At 38.0% G+C, this 16,609-nt stretch overlaps 1 protein-coding gene across 1 annotated transcript in view; it reads left to right on the forward strand.

Annotated features, from left to right (window-relative positions):
• The first annotated feature begins 62 nt into the window (after window positions 1-62).
• The window catches only part of COG3 (component of oligomeric golgi complex 3), a 30,159-nt gene continuing 13,612 nt past the window's right edge, over window positions 63-16,609 (forward strand). Inside the window, exons 1-14 of the mRNA XM_014306903.2 lie at window positions 63-95; window positions 1,508-1,654; window positions 2,179-2,240; window positions 3,897-4,062; window positions 4,858-4,932; window positions 5,054-5,146; window positions 5,435-5,560; window positions 7,740-7,820; window positions 8,029-8,072; window positions 8,280-8,406; window positions 8,901-8,992; window positions 11,448-11,587; window positions 12,814-12,974; window positions 15,094-15,199. Coding sequence (XP_014162378.1) covers window positions 63-95; window positions 1,508-1,654; window positions 2,179-2,240; window positions 3,897-4,062; window positions 4,858-4,932; window positions 5,054-5,146; window positions 5,435-5,560; window positions 7,740-7,820; window positions 8,029-8,072; window positions 8,280-8,406; window positions 8,901-8,992; window positions 11,448-11,587; window positions 12,814-12,974; window positions 15,094-15,199 — 1,453 coding nt within the window. The remainder of the gene's footprint in view (window positions 96-1,507; window positions 1,655-2,178; window positions 2,241-3,896; window positions 4,063-4,857; window positions 4,933-5,053; window positions 5,147-5,434; window positions 5,561-7,739; window positions 7,821-8,028; window positions 8,073-8,279; window positions 8,407-8,900; window positions 8,993-11,447; window positions 11,588-12,813; window positions 12,975-15,093; window positions 15,200-16,609) is intronic.

Below are 16,609 nucleotides of genomic sequence, written 5' to 3' on the forward strand. Positions count from 1 at the left end.
TGCTGAAGTTGGGAACTTCAGTCGTGGAGTTCATTCTTTTGGTCTTAAATTGATCCTTACTAATGCGTAGCTTCTGGCGCCAACGTTATTTCCTGGTACGAATTGCAGCCTCTCGATTGAGCTGAGGAAAGCCAGGAATAGGGTTAAAAAGGTTAATAATTTGTCAGCACCATAGAGGACATGGTCTCCCACGGTGTAAAATTCCAAACTCTGAAAAGGTGATTATTTATGAACACTCCCTTGTCTGCAAAGGGAGGTGGAACAGAATGCTTGCATTCCTAAGTGCACTTTTCAGGAAGGGGTTTGTATTTAAACAGGATTGTAGTGTAAGATAAGTGCCATAAAATCAACAAAGCCTGCTCCCAGCAGGTGTCTGAAAGCTCAGAACTGCAAAAGGGAGAGTGTAATGCCATTCCTTCCTCAAATGCACCTGTTTCATTTAATCCTTCCTGGTTGCTTTTTTTTTTGTGTCAGCAGAATGCAAAAAGTAAATATTGGCAGGCATCCAAAATGATTGTAGAAGGATGTCCTGCTGCCAGAGGATGTTTTTAAGGATCTAAACCAGCTTTGCAACAAGGCAGGTACTCTATTTGCCGGTGAAGACAATAGCAAAGCCAAGACGTTGAGTTCTTCAGAGACCTGGGACAGTGTTGTCTCAGCTGTCCTGAAACAGCAGGATTCACCTTTCCCTCTGTATCAGACACCAGAGGAACCCTGGCTCCCCTGCTGGGGTCAGCCCTGTTTTGGGGGGCAGGGTGGAGAGGTGTGTGGAAATTGGACAATGTATGTCAATCTGTTTGTTCTCAAATAGTTGAAATACTGACGGCTCTTTTTCTGTTGGACTAATATTACCAGGCAGGGAATATTTTACTAAGTGAGTTGTTTTCTAGAGAGATACCAATTTGTAGAGAGATAAGCAATGTTTTCTGGTTTTACCCTACTGATGTTCTCAGAAAACATACAATTCTTCATCATGTAATTGAAGAGGGTATTATATTAGTTAAATGTATATAATAGTATTTTTCTTCTTGAATTAATTTTTTCCATATAGGCTAATTAGTAGTCTCTGATCATACTTAAATACAATTTATCTGTAGTTAATTTTTTCCATGTTTTTCTTGCTTAAACAAAATAATTGCGACTAAAAAATAATTCCTGTTCAGCAGAGCTATTCCTTGTCTTCTGAATAAATTATGACAGCAGTCTTGAATATTCCTTGAATGTCTGGCAAAAAAACCTGACAGCTCCTGTGTGGTGTTTCTAAATGTGTGGATGTTGTAGTTGTCAGTGTAATGGTTGGACTCAGTGATCTCAGAGGATTTTCTAAACTTAATGATTGTCTGTGATTATCATATTGACAGGTAAAATGTCCATTGCATTTTTTTCTTCAAAAGTAGATGCCTGTAATTTTCTCATCTTACTGCTTTGGATTGCTTTATAGTTGAGCTGCACCTATGAAGGGATTCTCTGAGTTATCTGACCAAAGTTTGTGGTGTTTTGTGAGCAGCTGCCCATCGAGGACTTGTGCAGCCTGACGTCCCAGTCGCTGCCTGTTCTGCTGACAGCTGCAGTGCCAGAGTCCACAGAGGATGTCCTTCTGAAGGGATTTGCAGCACTAGGGATGGAGGATGAAAGAATTGAAACAGCACAGCAGGTATGTGAATGACCTCCAAGATGCAGTGATCTTTAGAGAATGCTGTTAGTTTCTGTGTGTCTTGCCTAGCTTTTGGAGGGTTTGCTAAATCTTTTGGGCTGTTTTCAAGATGTATAAGGGGGAACTTGGGGGGAAAACAACCCTGAAGTCTTAGCTCTGAAGTGACAGGTACTTTTTGCATTTGGAGTGGAATCTAATGTGAGAATAAGGCACCCCTTCAGTAATGTAGCACTGCTCTTGAAGTAGAAGAACCCACACTATCTAATGTGATACCCTTGTTCTTGTGCAAGTAAAGCCAAATGAAATCCAGTCTTTACTATTTTAACTCAGTGAAGGAATAGAATGGAGTATTTCAGCTGGAAGGGACCCACAGTGAGAAAGAAGCTTCCTAGATTAATAACTGAATTCTGAAACAGCTCTGTTTTTAACAAAAGCTCATCTTCATTTCATAGATCATAGATTTGATTTTTTTTAATTGACTGCATGTGATGTCTATATTGTTCACACCATAAAATCTCTTCTAGTTCTTCTCCTGGTTTGCTCAAGTGCAAACACAGATGGATCAAGATGAAGGTGCCAAGTATAGGTACGTGCTCTTCCTCAGTTCTTTTCACTATAAGCAGTTCCACCCTTGAAGGACTTCATCTTGTCCATTAACGTTACCACATGTTCACATTCAGCTGGTGGGGAGTGGGGGGAATGTGTGGGAGCAGCTGAGGCTTTCCAAGGCTTTGTGCCTCACTGCCAAATGCTGTTGCCCAGGTGACAGAGCAGTTAAGGGGATGCAGATTTCCTTCTGAACTGCCCAGTGTATTTAGACAGGTGGAAATTAGTTTTGGCTTACAGACAGGGCTGTAGACAAAGGCAGTCTAAGAGCTTTCCTATGATTTTTCAATTGCTGCTGCTATTGGAATGGCATCCTCTGGGGGTGAGACTGTGTAAGCAGATGTGGCTGGTGGTCATTTTTGTTCTCACCATTTGGCTCACCAGTGACTGTGGTTGTCATTCTGTATCTGCATTCCCTGCATTCCTTGACACTTTGCTCAACTCCAGTTTTGAGTCTTGCCATTCTCATCTGTTTCTGTGTAACTGACTTTTCCATCAGGCTTAGGAGAACCCCTTCCCTCCAACTTTGACAGTTACTCCTTGGGAAGCTGAAGTACAGCTGAATGGCATAGCTAGATCTGCTCGTGGCTTTTATAGAAACTGGCTTCTGTTTTGACACTTCCCAAACTTGCCCTTGGCCACAAGGAGATGCTGCTGTATTCCCTCTTCAGTTTTTCCTCTGCTTTTCTTTGGACTGTTTCTTTCTCTTTTGCTCTGACATTTGAGGATGTGACTTTTCTTAAAAGCAGAGGGTGAGGCATATACTGATCCTGTGATCTGATCATTAAGAACCTACAAGGAGTAGCAGGCTTGCACTTTGTCAGTTGGCATGTTCGTAATGGTGCACACAGGTGCTCAAATGTGGATGGACAGTGGCTTGTAGGATGGCCAGTATGCTGCTGTCTGCAGGAGGCCAAAGGTGCAGAAGGAAAATGAATAATTTCTTTGCCTGTTGCACATGGATACAGGGAATTGCATTACTTGCATCTTTGTACATGGTAAAGCAGAACTCTGAAGTTTTAGCTGACATCCAAGTGTAATTAATTTTTGTATGCGTTAGATAAGCTGAATACTTGACATAACATCTAGTTATCATTTAGAGGTTTTGTCTGCATTGAGCCTTGGACAAATCTGGTTACACTAGACACTGGGTCTATTTCATCTAAGCCTCTTTCAATTCTCACAGTAAGTTTTGAATCCTTTAGATAATTTCAGCTACTTCAGGGGAGCAAAAGTAATTTCTAAATGGAAACTGAAAATTACATAGAAGAGACCCAAATTAACATGCATGTTGGGAGCAAGGCAGGTAGAATTTGGCTGCTTGCAGAAGTCAGTGTGTTTGTGCTGCCCATTTAGACAGTATTCACATGCTCCAGACCAGCTATAGTGCAAGCTGCTGCTTTCTAGGTAGGCTTGCTGTAAGGAATGTCAGGGAAATGGAGTGGCTATTCCAGACCCTCAGCTCTGTTATTTCTGAGGTGATGAAACATTTGCTTATTGTGCACTCTTGCTTGATGCAAATGATCTCCTGTTCCTAGAGAGAGAAAAGTGGTGGCAGTGTCCCTGCAGGCAGCTGGATTTGCAAACACAGAAAGGGAAATTTTACTTCTGTTATCTGTTGATTTTTTTTTTCTAGACAGATGAGGGATTACTTGTCTGGCTTTCAGGAGCAGTGTGATGCTATCTTGGATGATGTGAATAGTGCCCTTCAGCACCTGGAGTCACTGCAAAAACAGTATCTTTTTGTGTCCACAAAGACAGGAACGCTGCATGAGGCCTGTGAACAGCTTTTGAAAGAGCAGGTAATCTTTGATGGAAGGATTACTGGGAACTGCTAAGACATCTTAAATGACAGTTTCTTTCTCTTGGGATGGGAAAACGAGTGAGCTGTGGTAACAATACATCCATTTGCTTTGGACCTAATTTTTTGGGAGTGTTTCACCTGAACCTGGGGTGTCAGGCTCTGCAGTCAAATACTCAGTATGTGTCAATATATGCTTTAATGAAGAAAGCTGAGGGCAGTTTTTGTAACTGATGCCTGACAAGTGCAGACTGTACTGGAATTAATAATTCATATTATTTGCAGAAATATTTTGAGCTCCTTTCTGCAAGATCCCTAAAGTTGGGAGCTTATTTCCCAGATGCTTTCTTTTTCCTGATGAACTGCTGCAACAGTGATAAAATGAATGTTTTTTTTTTCATAGGCAGACTGGATAAGAGACAAATTTTTAAAACTCCAGTCCTGAGATACAAGATTTTTACAATTCTCCATAATACTGATGGCAACACTGCTGTTTGTATGCAGCATTTTCTGTGGGATACTGACAAACCTGTAGTAGATATTATTTTGAATACAGTACTGAAAATAATGTATCAGTCTCTGGCAAAAGAGCATTGCTGTATTCTGCATCTTTTGTTGTACTTGATTAGTTGCAAGTTACTTGGAGCTATTGAAGAATGCTGTGTGCTAAAAGCTGAAAGGGAGGCTTAATAATTTTATACACAAATGTGTGTGTATGTGTATATATATATATATATATATATTTAAGCCACTTGCTAAGTTGATAGTTTTCTTTTATTTATTGTTTCTTTAATAGTCAGAACTTGTTGACCTGGCTGAAAACATCCAGCAGAAACTTTCTTACTTTAATGAGCTGGAAAATATCAACACTGTAAGTATTATTTCGTTGTTAATAGTCTTAGAAAATGAAATTGTACTGGTCTGATGAACTTAGTCACCAACAGTAATGTGCTTAGGTTCCTTACAATGATGGTTTGTCTTGTTTTCCAAAGAAATTGAATTCCCCTACGCTGTCCGTGAACAGTGAAGGATTCATTCCCATGCTGGCTAAGCTTGATGATTGTATTGCATATATTTCATCACATGTAAGTCATTCTGTATTTTTGGTTAAATTGTCACAACTATGTGTTCATACTTTTGTAATGTTTTTTTTCCCTTTAAGAAGTTTTCTATGCCAAATACAGGAAGAAGTTAAGGATGGTGCTCTATATATGTAGGAAATTTTTATTGAATATACATATTATTCTGCTTAATTTTTGTAAAATACTGCTTTTAGTTTGTACAAGCTGGCTAGTTATGTGAGTATTTTAAGTTTTGATAAATTTTTGACTCTTACTATTTCTATTTTAAATGGATTTTTTTCTTTCTTTCAGCCAAATTTTAAAGACTATCCTGTATATTTGACAAAGTTTAAACAATGCCTTTCTAAAGCTATGCACCTTATCAAGACATACACTGTGAATACACTACAGAACCTCACAACCCAGTTAATGAAAAGGGTAAGGTGAACCAGCAAGTGGGAAGTGGAGCTGTACTGAAATGTCTGTTATAAGATCAAACAGTTCTTTTTTTATTTTTGAAGGTGGAATGTGTCAGCAGATTTTTGTGAAAATAGGTCAGTGCAAACACTATGGTGTTTGTGTAGGTTGTCCAATACTCAGCCAAGTATGACAGAGACCTAGTGATCCAAAAGATTGGGAAGTAGTGATAATTTAAAAATGATGGAAAATGAAGAAGGTGAAGTCAGTGAATTAGGTGAGCAGTAAGCTAGTGAAGGCCAGGGATGGATGAAGGACTGTGTTAGAGGCACCAGATGGCCAGACAGTTGCTTTCCTGAACCAGAGTGTGCACTGGAGCTCTGAACTGTCTCTTGGTGTGTTGCCAAATGGGCAAGGTACACAAGAGAAATAGAGGTACTGTGGTGTTTTGTTTTGGAGGTGGATTGCTTTGGAGACAGACAGATATTAAAGGGAATACTTGAAAAAAGTGTACAGGAGCTGGGTGTTACTGGATGGTAGTTGTAAAGCACAACTCTGAGTTCATACCATGATCATTTCAGTATTACATTCCAGTAAGTATTCTTGGGTGCTCTTGGTCATGTAAATGTTCATTTGTTCTGCAGTGGTGTGTAGCTGCAGATAACAACTGTGCCAGGTTCCTGTTAGTTTTGTCAGTATTTTTTGTTTCAGTTTAAAGTGTTGACAGTGATGGTAGAGTGTCCCAGGGAAGAGACACCCTGTCCAGGTGTTTACTCCCCCTCACTCCAGGGAGATGTAGGCATAAATGTGAGCAGGGAGGTTTTTGGTCTCATTAAAATGTTGATAGTCTCATGCTGCACTATTCTGGCAGAGCAGAAGGGAGAGGGGAATGTCTCTTCCTATGCATTTTGTTTCTTTCTCCAAATAATTGTGTACCTTGTGCTCAGTTATATTACAGGCAAACATGGTGTCCTGAGGGATAATCAGTGAAACTGAAAGATACTAGAATTGAGAACTGGCACACCAAAAAGAAGGGAATTTTAGGCAGTGTTAATGGAAACTTGTGTAAGAGTACTTGTGAAGATCTTGGTTAAGTGGCATTGAACGTTTTTTGTGTTTGGTACAAAACTAAGTTTTATTTTTAAAAAAAAGGTATCATAGCTTGGTTTGATGCCAGTGGATTGCCCTGACTGAGCTGAATTTAAACAAAATTGAACATCTCTGATAATCAGCGTGTCTACAGAAAGAAGTGTGTAACCTAATTTCTGGATTTGAATTGCTGCTTAGGATTTTTGAGTCAGGAAGGATACGTCTTTTAAGAGTCACATGACCTTTTCCTTCCCATGTACATGGGGGTTTTATGAATATTTTGTATACTTTGAAACATTAAATGGCTCCTTCTGCTAGAAGTGCAGTACTGGACCAGTGTTTTTAGTTGTGATCAAGTGTTGAGTTTTCCTATTGTAACAGAACAAGACTGTCAGGACTGGAAAGGGACTGAGATCTGGATGTTCTTTGGTGATGCACACATGTGAGTGGAGGTTTTGATGTAAGTTTATAGAAGGATGATATGAGGTTGCTCACAGGGATGAAAATAGGACGTGAGGATGGTGGAGTTTTCCTGTCCCCATCATGTTTCTGAAGAAGACCATCTCTTCTCTCTTACTTCGGTAGGGATAAGGGAAGGAAAGCTTGGTGTTTAAATTGGGTCTCTGCTATGCTTTGTTAGTGCTAGAATTTGTTTAAAGTTCAAGCTGTCTGCCCCACTGGGCTGAGGAGCTGTAGGGGGAGCTACTTCAAGACTTGACATTCTGGTTGTAGCTTGAATGCAAGCTGAAACTTAACTTCTCTGCCTTGGGACCGGCAGATAAAAGGGAAATTTGTTCCCTTTTAGTACTACATATTAAGGACCAACAATGACTACTTCTCTGGCAGGTCCATGTCATAATTACTGAAAATGTTCCTTTTCCTGTAGAGGCTGTTGGATGAAACGCTTGGCTTGGGCTTTGTTCTTCCATCTGACTTTAAATTCTGAAACCGTCATGCCTTTGTTGGTGGGAAGTGGCAAAGAGCTGTTTCACTGGAGCATAAGCATAAACAACCAATACCCTGTTTTAGAGCCTAATTATTTCAGCCATTATATACTAGAAGCCAAATATAGTATTTTGCTTTTTAACCAATTACTCATTTCTTCTTTCAGGATCCTTCAGCTGTGCCAAATTCTGACAATGCCTTCACGCTGTTCTATGTGAAATTCAGAGCAGCTGCTCCCAAAGTCAGAGTAAGTAGCTGGTAACTAACTTTTTAAAAGGAATTTATGAAAATGAGGCTTAAATTTATTAGTGTGAATGCAGGGATTGCATATTGTGCAAGTGTGAATGTCCAAAGATTGCATATTGTATCTGTGGAAAAATACTATGAACTCTTTTCCAATTACTACAAAAAAGTAATTTACTGATAATACTTCTTTCTCTTGTTTTTTTGAGTAGACTCTTATTGAACAAGTGGAGCAAAGATCTGAAAAAATGCCAGAGTGAGTATGTCTGCATAATTTATCTTCAACAGTTTTAAGTTTTGAAAATATTTACTTTTGTTTAGGGTACTGTTAAACACATTATTTGTTTAAAAGAAAGTTTTAAAAATTGAAATTATATAGACCTAAAGAGGGTGTTAGAATGCATTTTATGTGTGCCAGAAAATGATCTTCAGGATGCAGTTACTTTTTTAATTTCTTGGCTAGGTATCAGCAAGTTCTCAATGAAATCCATCAATGTTACCTCGACCAGCGGGAGCTTTTGCTTGGTCCAAGTATCGCTAGCACTGTTACAGAATTAACCAGTCAGAATAACAGAGATCATTGTGCTCTGGTAGGTAAAGTAGTCATGTGTTGTGAGGGTTTTGTCATGTTTTAGTCCTTTCTTCCCCAGGAAAAACGAACCTACTTAATTCAATCATTTACATGCAGAATTGTTACTGTTGTCTGTGAGTTTGAACCATTAACATTCTACTAATATTTTCAAGCCACACATGTTTTGTTTCTGTAAAAAACCCACTTTGTTAAAAACCTCACAGAGGGGGGAGGATAGAAAAGAAGCATAAAATGTGGTTACTTAAATTTCAGAAACAAAAAAGGGACAGAAGTTGTACAGTGAGCTTTTATTTGGCTAGTAACATCTTTTCAGACCATAGTCTTAGAGTTCATCTCATTGCTTTTGAATTTTACAAACCTTCAGTTTAATCCCACTTGTAATAATCACAACACAGTATATAACACATAGTAATCATACCTCTAATATCTCTTGTGATACTGATGCAAGGAAAATAATTTAATAATCAAGTATTTGTATTTCTGTGAATACAGGTACGAAGTGGTTGTGCCTTTATGGTCCATGTATGCCAGGATGAACACCAGCTTTACAATGAGTTCTTCACAAAACCAACACCAAAACTGGAGTAGGTGGTAGATGCTGGTTTTGTTTTACTGGATGTTGTATTTAGTGTGTTGTGATGTAGCAGACAGTATTTTGTGGCAAACAGAGCTGTGTTCAAATGGTTTGGTAAGAACTAGCAAGATGACAAAACATCTCAATCACTTCTAGCGTCAGAATTTGATGTTCTTGTGTTTTCTTCTTTCTTCAAGCAAAGCTTATAGTTCCCATTCTCCATAAATAATCTTTGCAAATGCTCTTTAGATAGTCTGAAAGAGTTAAAGATATTCAGGTTCTTTGAAAATAGCTCTAGAAGTCTACAGCTCTCAGCTGGTTTTGTTCAGCCTGTTTTGCATAGCCTGTTGCACTAGTGCTTTCATTTGCTTCAGTCTGAAGTTAGGCTGATGAACTCCAGCTATTTTTCTGGAAGGATTTAATGAGCTGCCCTTACTGTCAAGGAATATTTGCATGTTGCCTATATTTGGGCTGAACAGAAGGCAGGGTAGTGGATGTCTGACAAGTGTCCCAATCTCCCGTGCCTAAACCTAAAAGAGGGACAGATTGCTGCTTCACACAGTAATTGTATTGTAAAAGTATTGTTAAGTTTTTTGTAATGGTGAAGCAATTGAATAGATTATGCCCCTCCTTCAGTTTTCTGGTATGTTTTAGTACTGATGCTTGATTTTGAAAGGTGGGTAGGTCATGTTCCCTTGCTATGAAGTTCCTAACTAAAGTGTATTCCTATAAATTTAACTAAGACACTGGTTTTGAGTGTTGCAATGTCATAAATTGAGTGCATCTTAAGTTGAACAAATGTGTAACCTGAAAAGAAGACTGCCCAGTACCTTCCCCATCCTTCAAAGCTAAAGGGAAACCAAAACTGCATAAAGCCTCACTAGAGATAAACCACAGTGCCAGAGTAGGCCCAGTCTTTCATGAGGGTTTGTGGCCTTGTGTGGGGCATGCTCAGAATTTGAGGTGACTGAAATAAATTTGCTTGAGAATCAGTTTAGCTATCTCAGTCCAAATCCTGGACTAAACCTCCGTAATTGAAATCAGTGTAAAATGTTGTTCAGCCAGAAATCTTGTCACTAGTGCTATTCACACCAAGAATGATAATAGACTTCTGCATTTTTTTTTAATTTTGATGGAATGTAATTACCTAATTTCCTAAGAATTTGCTTCCCTTTTATTTTTTTTTTGCCTACATCTAAATAAAATATTTTTAAAAAAATGTTTCAAATAGTAGCTACTTTATTAGGTTTCTCTTAGCATAATACATGGCCTCATTTTCTTTTCTGCAGTGCTAGGGTGCTCTGGAGATATTATAGCCTGGTGTCTGTGTAGAGATAAGAGTTTACCAGAATTCTACCCAAGAGTAGAGATCTGAGATTGAGTATTGTAATTAATAATAAGACTGGTGAAACTTTCTCTTTTGTTTCTGCTTTTAACTGTTTTATCAAGTTGCTTGTGGTGCCATAGGATGTGAAGGAAGAGGCATTCAAAATGTTTCTTCTGAGTATTCTTTCATGAGCATTTTCGTTCCCAGTCTGAGGAACTGAAGTGTCATTGTCTTATTGACAGACATTTTTTGTGAATTAGAAAAAAACAAACTGTGCAGTAAGCTCAATATCTTTATCGCACCATGATTACTTCATTACTTCTTGATGTTTATATTTCCAGTTCTAACTGGGAAATTACTTGAATTTTCAGCTACTGGCGATAGCATTAATGCCTCATATGTGATTAGTGAGGGGAGCATTGACAATGGCAAAAATGTCTAGAGTGAATGCTGTTGGTGTCTTAACGAAGATATGCATCACTTTGAACATGAAAGAAAAAAATCCATGGAAGTGGGATTTCTTCAATGAATTTTTCTTCAATGGATGCAGTGGCGTATCACTGCATTGATATTGTAACTTCAGTTAGATTGGAAAGTGTGCTCTGAGATGTTGGTAGCTATGACAGAAAACATTACCAAGCTTCTCCTCCTGCATCCCTCTTTGTGTGCTCCTGATTCTAATATACTGTTGAGTCCTTGCAATCAGATGAGCCTTTTCTCATGGGAAAATTTGGGTTATGATTCTGAGCTCAGCAGGAGCATTTTTTTACACTGAAGCCAAGTAAACCAAGTTGCAGTGTCTTCCCTTTGTGACAGGTTGAGTTGTTGGTTGGTTTGTATAGACTTTTTTTGGTTTATTTGGGTTTTTAAAATTTTATTTTAAAATTAATTAAAAGCTGTAACACCATTTTTAAGCAGTTGATATACCACATCTTTTAAAAGGAAAACTTCTCCTACTTTGTAGGGAATAGCAGGTTTATGTTTTAAACAGTCCTGTCTGAACTCTTCTATGACACTTTTTTTCTCTCCCTCCTTTCAAAAATCTTTTCCACAAAATAATCTATGTTTGTGATAAAAATTTCTTTTGCTTTTGGGGGATCCTGAAAGTATTTTGCTTTGTTTTATTTTTTCTTCATAGTGAACTCTTGGAGAAGTTGTGTCTTTCATTGTATGATGTCCTGAGGCCAATGATCATCCATGTCATTCACTTAGAGACACTTTCTGAGCTCTGTGGGATTCTCAAAAATGAGATGCTTGAGGATCATGTACAGAACAATGGTAACTCATAGATTGAAGATTATTGTTTTTAAGTGTCTTCTTAACTGATAAAATTATTTAATTGCATAGTTGGAAATTCTAGATGCTTATTTCTTTCTAGTGGATCTTAACCTAACCTCATATTTGACATGTTTGTGTAAAATTAATTATGCTTTTTCATTTATAGTGAAGGTCTGTATATTTGGGTCTGTGCATAGCATCATTTTAAGGAATGTAGTGATGTTAGTCATGTTTTCTCTAGATTGTACAAATTCTAGCAAGCATCCACCCTGTGTATATGCATGCACCAGGGTTGATTTAAATTAACTTTTAAAATTAACAAACTACTTCACTTGGCCCTGCTAATGCATCATCCATGTAGAGCTTTCTGCATAATGATGATAAAGGAATGCAAACTGATTTTTTTTTCAATTCTCCTAATGTCATGTTTCCCAGATTAGAAATTGTAGCTTCAGCAGAGGAGTTAAGTAGCAGTGTAGATTTTGGAGTTTTGTAAGTATGCAGAGCCCAAAGTCTCATAGGAGTAAGCCTGGTGTCTCATTTCATAGTACGACCAGTGCATAATGGAATCCTTTCCCAGTCTCTATTGCACCAGGCAGTAAATAGAAATCACCCTTGGTACCTGGTATATCACCCGGTGTAGCTCCTTGTCCCCGAAGCTGTGCCAGTAATCATGAAGAATTGTTCACTTTGCTGGAGGTATAATTGTAACACTCTTGGGAATGAGCAAAAATTTGCTGACTTAATCATTTGGCTTATCATAAGAAGTGTCTTACTACTACTTAAATTTGGGTTGATACAATAATTCTTAAGTTTAATGTGAGCTGCATTGGTTTATCTGTTTTTATCAGCTCCCAACAGTCACATCACAGGTATTGGCTGTGGTGGAACCAAAGCCACCTTGCTTTGTTGTTCCCACCAAAATTCCACGTAATGTACCCAAGTCTGAAATAATTAGAACCCTTAATTCTAACAAGGCATCTGATGTCATCAGTGTGAGGTTGCATTTTCACAGCCTAATGAAAATCTGGGGAGCCAAAGCAACTGCAGCATGGAGTAAATTCCTTGTTTGTCTCAAATTTGTCTGCATGCTGCTGTTCCAAAAATACTCTGACTCCATCTGCAGCAAGCCAGGTTTTTATGGTCCTATATGTGATACTTCAGATTTGTGTTTCTATAAGCTTGTTTTGTCATTAACAATTTGTACCTGTTCTTACCTTTGTCAGCTGAACAACTGGGTGCCTTTGCAGCTGGTGTCAAGCAGATGTTGGAAGATGTGCAGGAGCGCCTTGTCTACAGGACGCACATTTACATTCAGACTGACATCACCGGCTACAAGCCCGCACCGGGTGATCTTGCCTATCCTGACAAGCTGGAAATGATGGAGGTACAGCCTCAGCTTCTTCATTGGCCTTGACTTTGTACATGCAGTGTATGCAGTTGTGTAATACAGCACTTTGCAGCTTGGGTTTTCCTTTTCTTAGCTGTATTTAGTGTTACTGGCATTTTTAAATTGACACCTGCTGATTAAATTATGGCCCTGAATTAGCTGTCAACGTTTTATGTCAAACTTAGTGACAATGGCAATAGTTCTCACAGTTAATAGTTTCATCAAAACTTGAAGCTTCTGAATTTTTATTTACATTCGTAAGTAATAGGTATTACCCAATGTATTTTCTAGTTGAGCTGGAATTGAACAGATGCTTTAGACAGTCCCAGTTAGCTGCAAGTTTGTTTTAAGAATTACTGGTCAACTAGCTTTTGGAAGGCATGTGTGTACCCTGTGCTCAGGCAGTGTGAGAGGAGACTTGCTTTAGATAATTTAACATGTTACCAATGGCTTCCAGAAGCCCTTCTCAGATTCTTATCAGTATTAGCTGCTTTTTTAATCATTCCAAGCCATTTGAGTCAATGTTCCTGTTAAAATGGATCAAACTAATTCTACTTATTTTAAAAAATGAAATAACTCACAGAAATAAATAAATGCCCAATGAGAAACCTTTCATGAGTTTTTGACTAGAACAAGCTGCAACTGCATGAAGGCTACACGAAAGCAGTAAAGCATAGTAAAGATCCCCCTCCAAATTCACTTTATAATGGGAGACCCAAGCTGTCAAAGGATTGAGGTGACTGAGAATGGCCTTTCCAACATGGACTGGCAAGATTCAAATTTAGTTGCTGTATTCTGCTTTCCACCCAGCTGCCAGAATAGCTGATGGTGCTTAGAAAACTGTAGGACTTAGTTCCCACTGACCAGTTGGTAGAGAAGCTGCTGTATGATGTCAGAATCAGAACATTACTGATAAAAAATACAGAAGCTGTCTGTCTGTCTGTCTGTCTATCTGTCTGTCTGTCTGTCTGTCTTATCTCTCCTCTCTACCTGCCTACCTAAAATATATGTATTTTGCTATGGGAGACATTAACATTGTGTGACTGTACCTTACTGGGCTCAATTCTTGTCTGCAAACAGAAAAAACACTGTGAGAAAATTACCAGTAGTGACCTCATGTTGCTATGATATTGTATTTATACACATACATCTAAAGCTTTTATTGTACTGTAGTTGGTACTTTGGCAATTTTGTGGGATATCCACGGAGTTTTAAATCCTGAAGCTAGTGAGTCTGTTGGGTACATGCTCTTTGTACTGAAAGTTTAAGGACTAATAAGCATCTTCAGGCAAGTGATTCTGCTGTTTGGTCTGTATGAGGCCCTATTTTCTAACAAAGGTCCTATGGCCCTTCAGTTAAGGAAGAGAAAGGTCATTTCAAATTGAGAAATTATGCTGCTCTTCATATGTCCTCATAAGACTTCAGTTTTTGCCTGGTTTGAGATTCATCTTGCTACTTGATTGCTTTTAAACCTCAAAACCTTGCTATTTAGAGAGACCTTCTGTCTTAGTAAATGAATTATTAAAATGTTAAAAGCACAGGGCAAAAATGTTTCTTGTGCTGTTCTCCTCAAATATTTATGCATTTTTTTGCCCATTCTTGCTGCCTCTTGTTGCTTTGAAGCCGACCAAGTAGTGGAAAAGGCTGAAGTGTGGAAATGTTGAGTAATGTTAGGGGAAGGCTTTTGGTTGAACTCTCACAGGGAATAAACTAGAGAGTACTTCTGGCCATCTGCACATGTCATTTATGGAAATAAAGCCATAAAAAATGATCTGTTTAAAATCCTAGTAAGTGTTGAACTGGGTTACCCTATTTTGAACTTTTCTTTCTAGGTGGCTTTATAGGTCGTAATTGAGAGATCAGTAAAACTGGCAAAATGGAAAGAGCAGTGCTTTACACAGATATATATTTGTGAATCTTTATCATATTGCAATATTTCTGCCACTGTTCTGGAAACATCTGCCTATTTCTTCTAAACGTCTTTGAAACACTGGAAGCTGAGTGTAGCTGATTTCTTTTGCAATTCAGCATGCTTTTATCCAAAAGCATGCTGGATTGTTGTAACCAAAGCAATGTTATGTGATATTAAAATATTATTGTGTATCTTTCTTTGCAGCAAATTGCACAGAGTTTGAAAGAGGAACAGAAGAAGTTGCCATCTGAAGCTTCATTTTCAGATGTCCGGCTAGAAGATCCTGAGTCCTGCAGCTTAGTTAAATCTGGTATGAAATACATCTCATATTGTCAAGTTAATGCATAAGGCTCATGGAATGTGAGCATTAACGTGAACCATCTGTGAAAAACTTGCATGTGTCTTAAATGGTTATTTTCCTAGACAAATTCATAAGCAATTTTTAGAGGTGAACTTTGTCTCGAAGTTTTAGTTTTATATTTTAGATGAGAAACAGCCTGATCTTGTTCTTTTGGCGGCATTTCTTTGTGCTTCCGTTATATGAAGCAACTAGTTTTGCATCCAACAGCATCTGTTGTACTTTGTATAAACCTGAGCTTTTGCATTCTCCACTGAAAAGTGTCCCTGCCATCAAGATATGTACTTGAGGATGCTTTTGTTTGTTAGCTGTGCTAAGATGGGAAAGGTGATTTGGTGTGTCAGGCATGTCTCTTAAATTATAGGTATTTAAAATAATTCAGAATTTACTCCTTGACATTTTAAACATGTGACCCGTGTGTCTGTAAATTACAGCAATCTGGAATAAAATTTCATAAAATGTGGCTGTTCTGATGCCAGTTGTTTGAGTGTTAGAAATTTTTAAATTACTATCGAAGATCCGTGAAGAATTTCTCATTTTATTTTATTACTGTTCAGAGTGGTACAGTGTTGTTATTTACCCAGCAGCATCTTTCTTAGCCCTTTATCACTTGTATCTTGTATTCCTTTTGATTACATGGTAGTTTCTTATTTTTGGCTTGGAAAGTTTGCAGAGATGTTTCTAGCTTGACTCCCCAAATTCCATTGAGAATGGAGTTCTTTGTACTTCATCCCATGTGTATGGAATTTGCAAGTCCTTTAAATCTCAGCTGCACTCGGGAGATGGAAGGAACCTATAGAGTATAATTTGAAGATATGTGTCTGAGATAATTTGGATTATTTGTCCTTCAGAGGTGCCCCTCTCCCATTTCAGGACCTGCAGGAGTAGCTGAAGTGACTAATAAATGGCCTAGGAACCTCAAACTGATATCATATGATTTTACAGGCTTTCTAATTACTGTGACAATAAATTTATAGTTGCAAAAGGTAGAAACTGGATTATTTCAGATGATTTCTTCACTAATCACATAAACACAAATGCATTTTCCATCAGCAGGTGAAACTATAAAAATTTTACTTTTTTTAAATGGTTGGTATTTGAAATCAGAGTTCTGGTGCTATTGACTCAGCTGTTTCTCAGCTTGATTTAAGGACAAAATAAAAACAGACCTCTGTTTGTCAGGTGTTGTGAAAATCCATTTTGAGCATACTGTGTTATTATGATAGTTACCCAGGAGGAGCACTTTTTATGTTTACAACAATCTCGTGACAAAATTGGTTTTGCTGTTATTTTTACAGTTTATAAATTATGTTTAAACCCTATATTTTTTGCAACTGTTCAATCCATGTAGGATTTTCCCAA

Source organism: Geospiza fortis, unplaced genomic scaffold (assembly GCF_000277835.1).
Source record: "Geospiza fortis unplaced genomic scaffold, GeoFor_1.0 scaffold194, whole genome shotgun sequence".
In the NCBI taxonomy this organism is placed as follows: Eukaryota; Metazoa; Chordata; class Aves; order Passeriformes; family Thraupidae; genus Geospiza; species Geospiza fortis.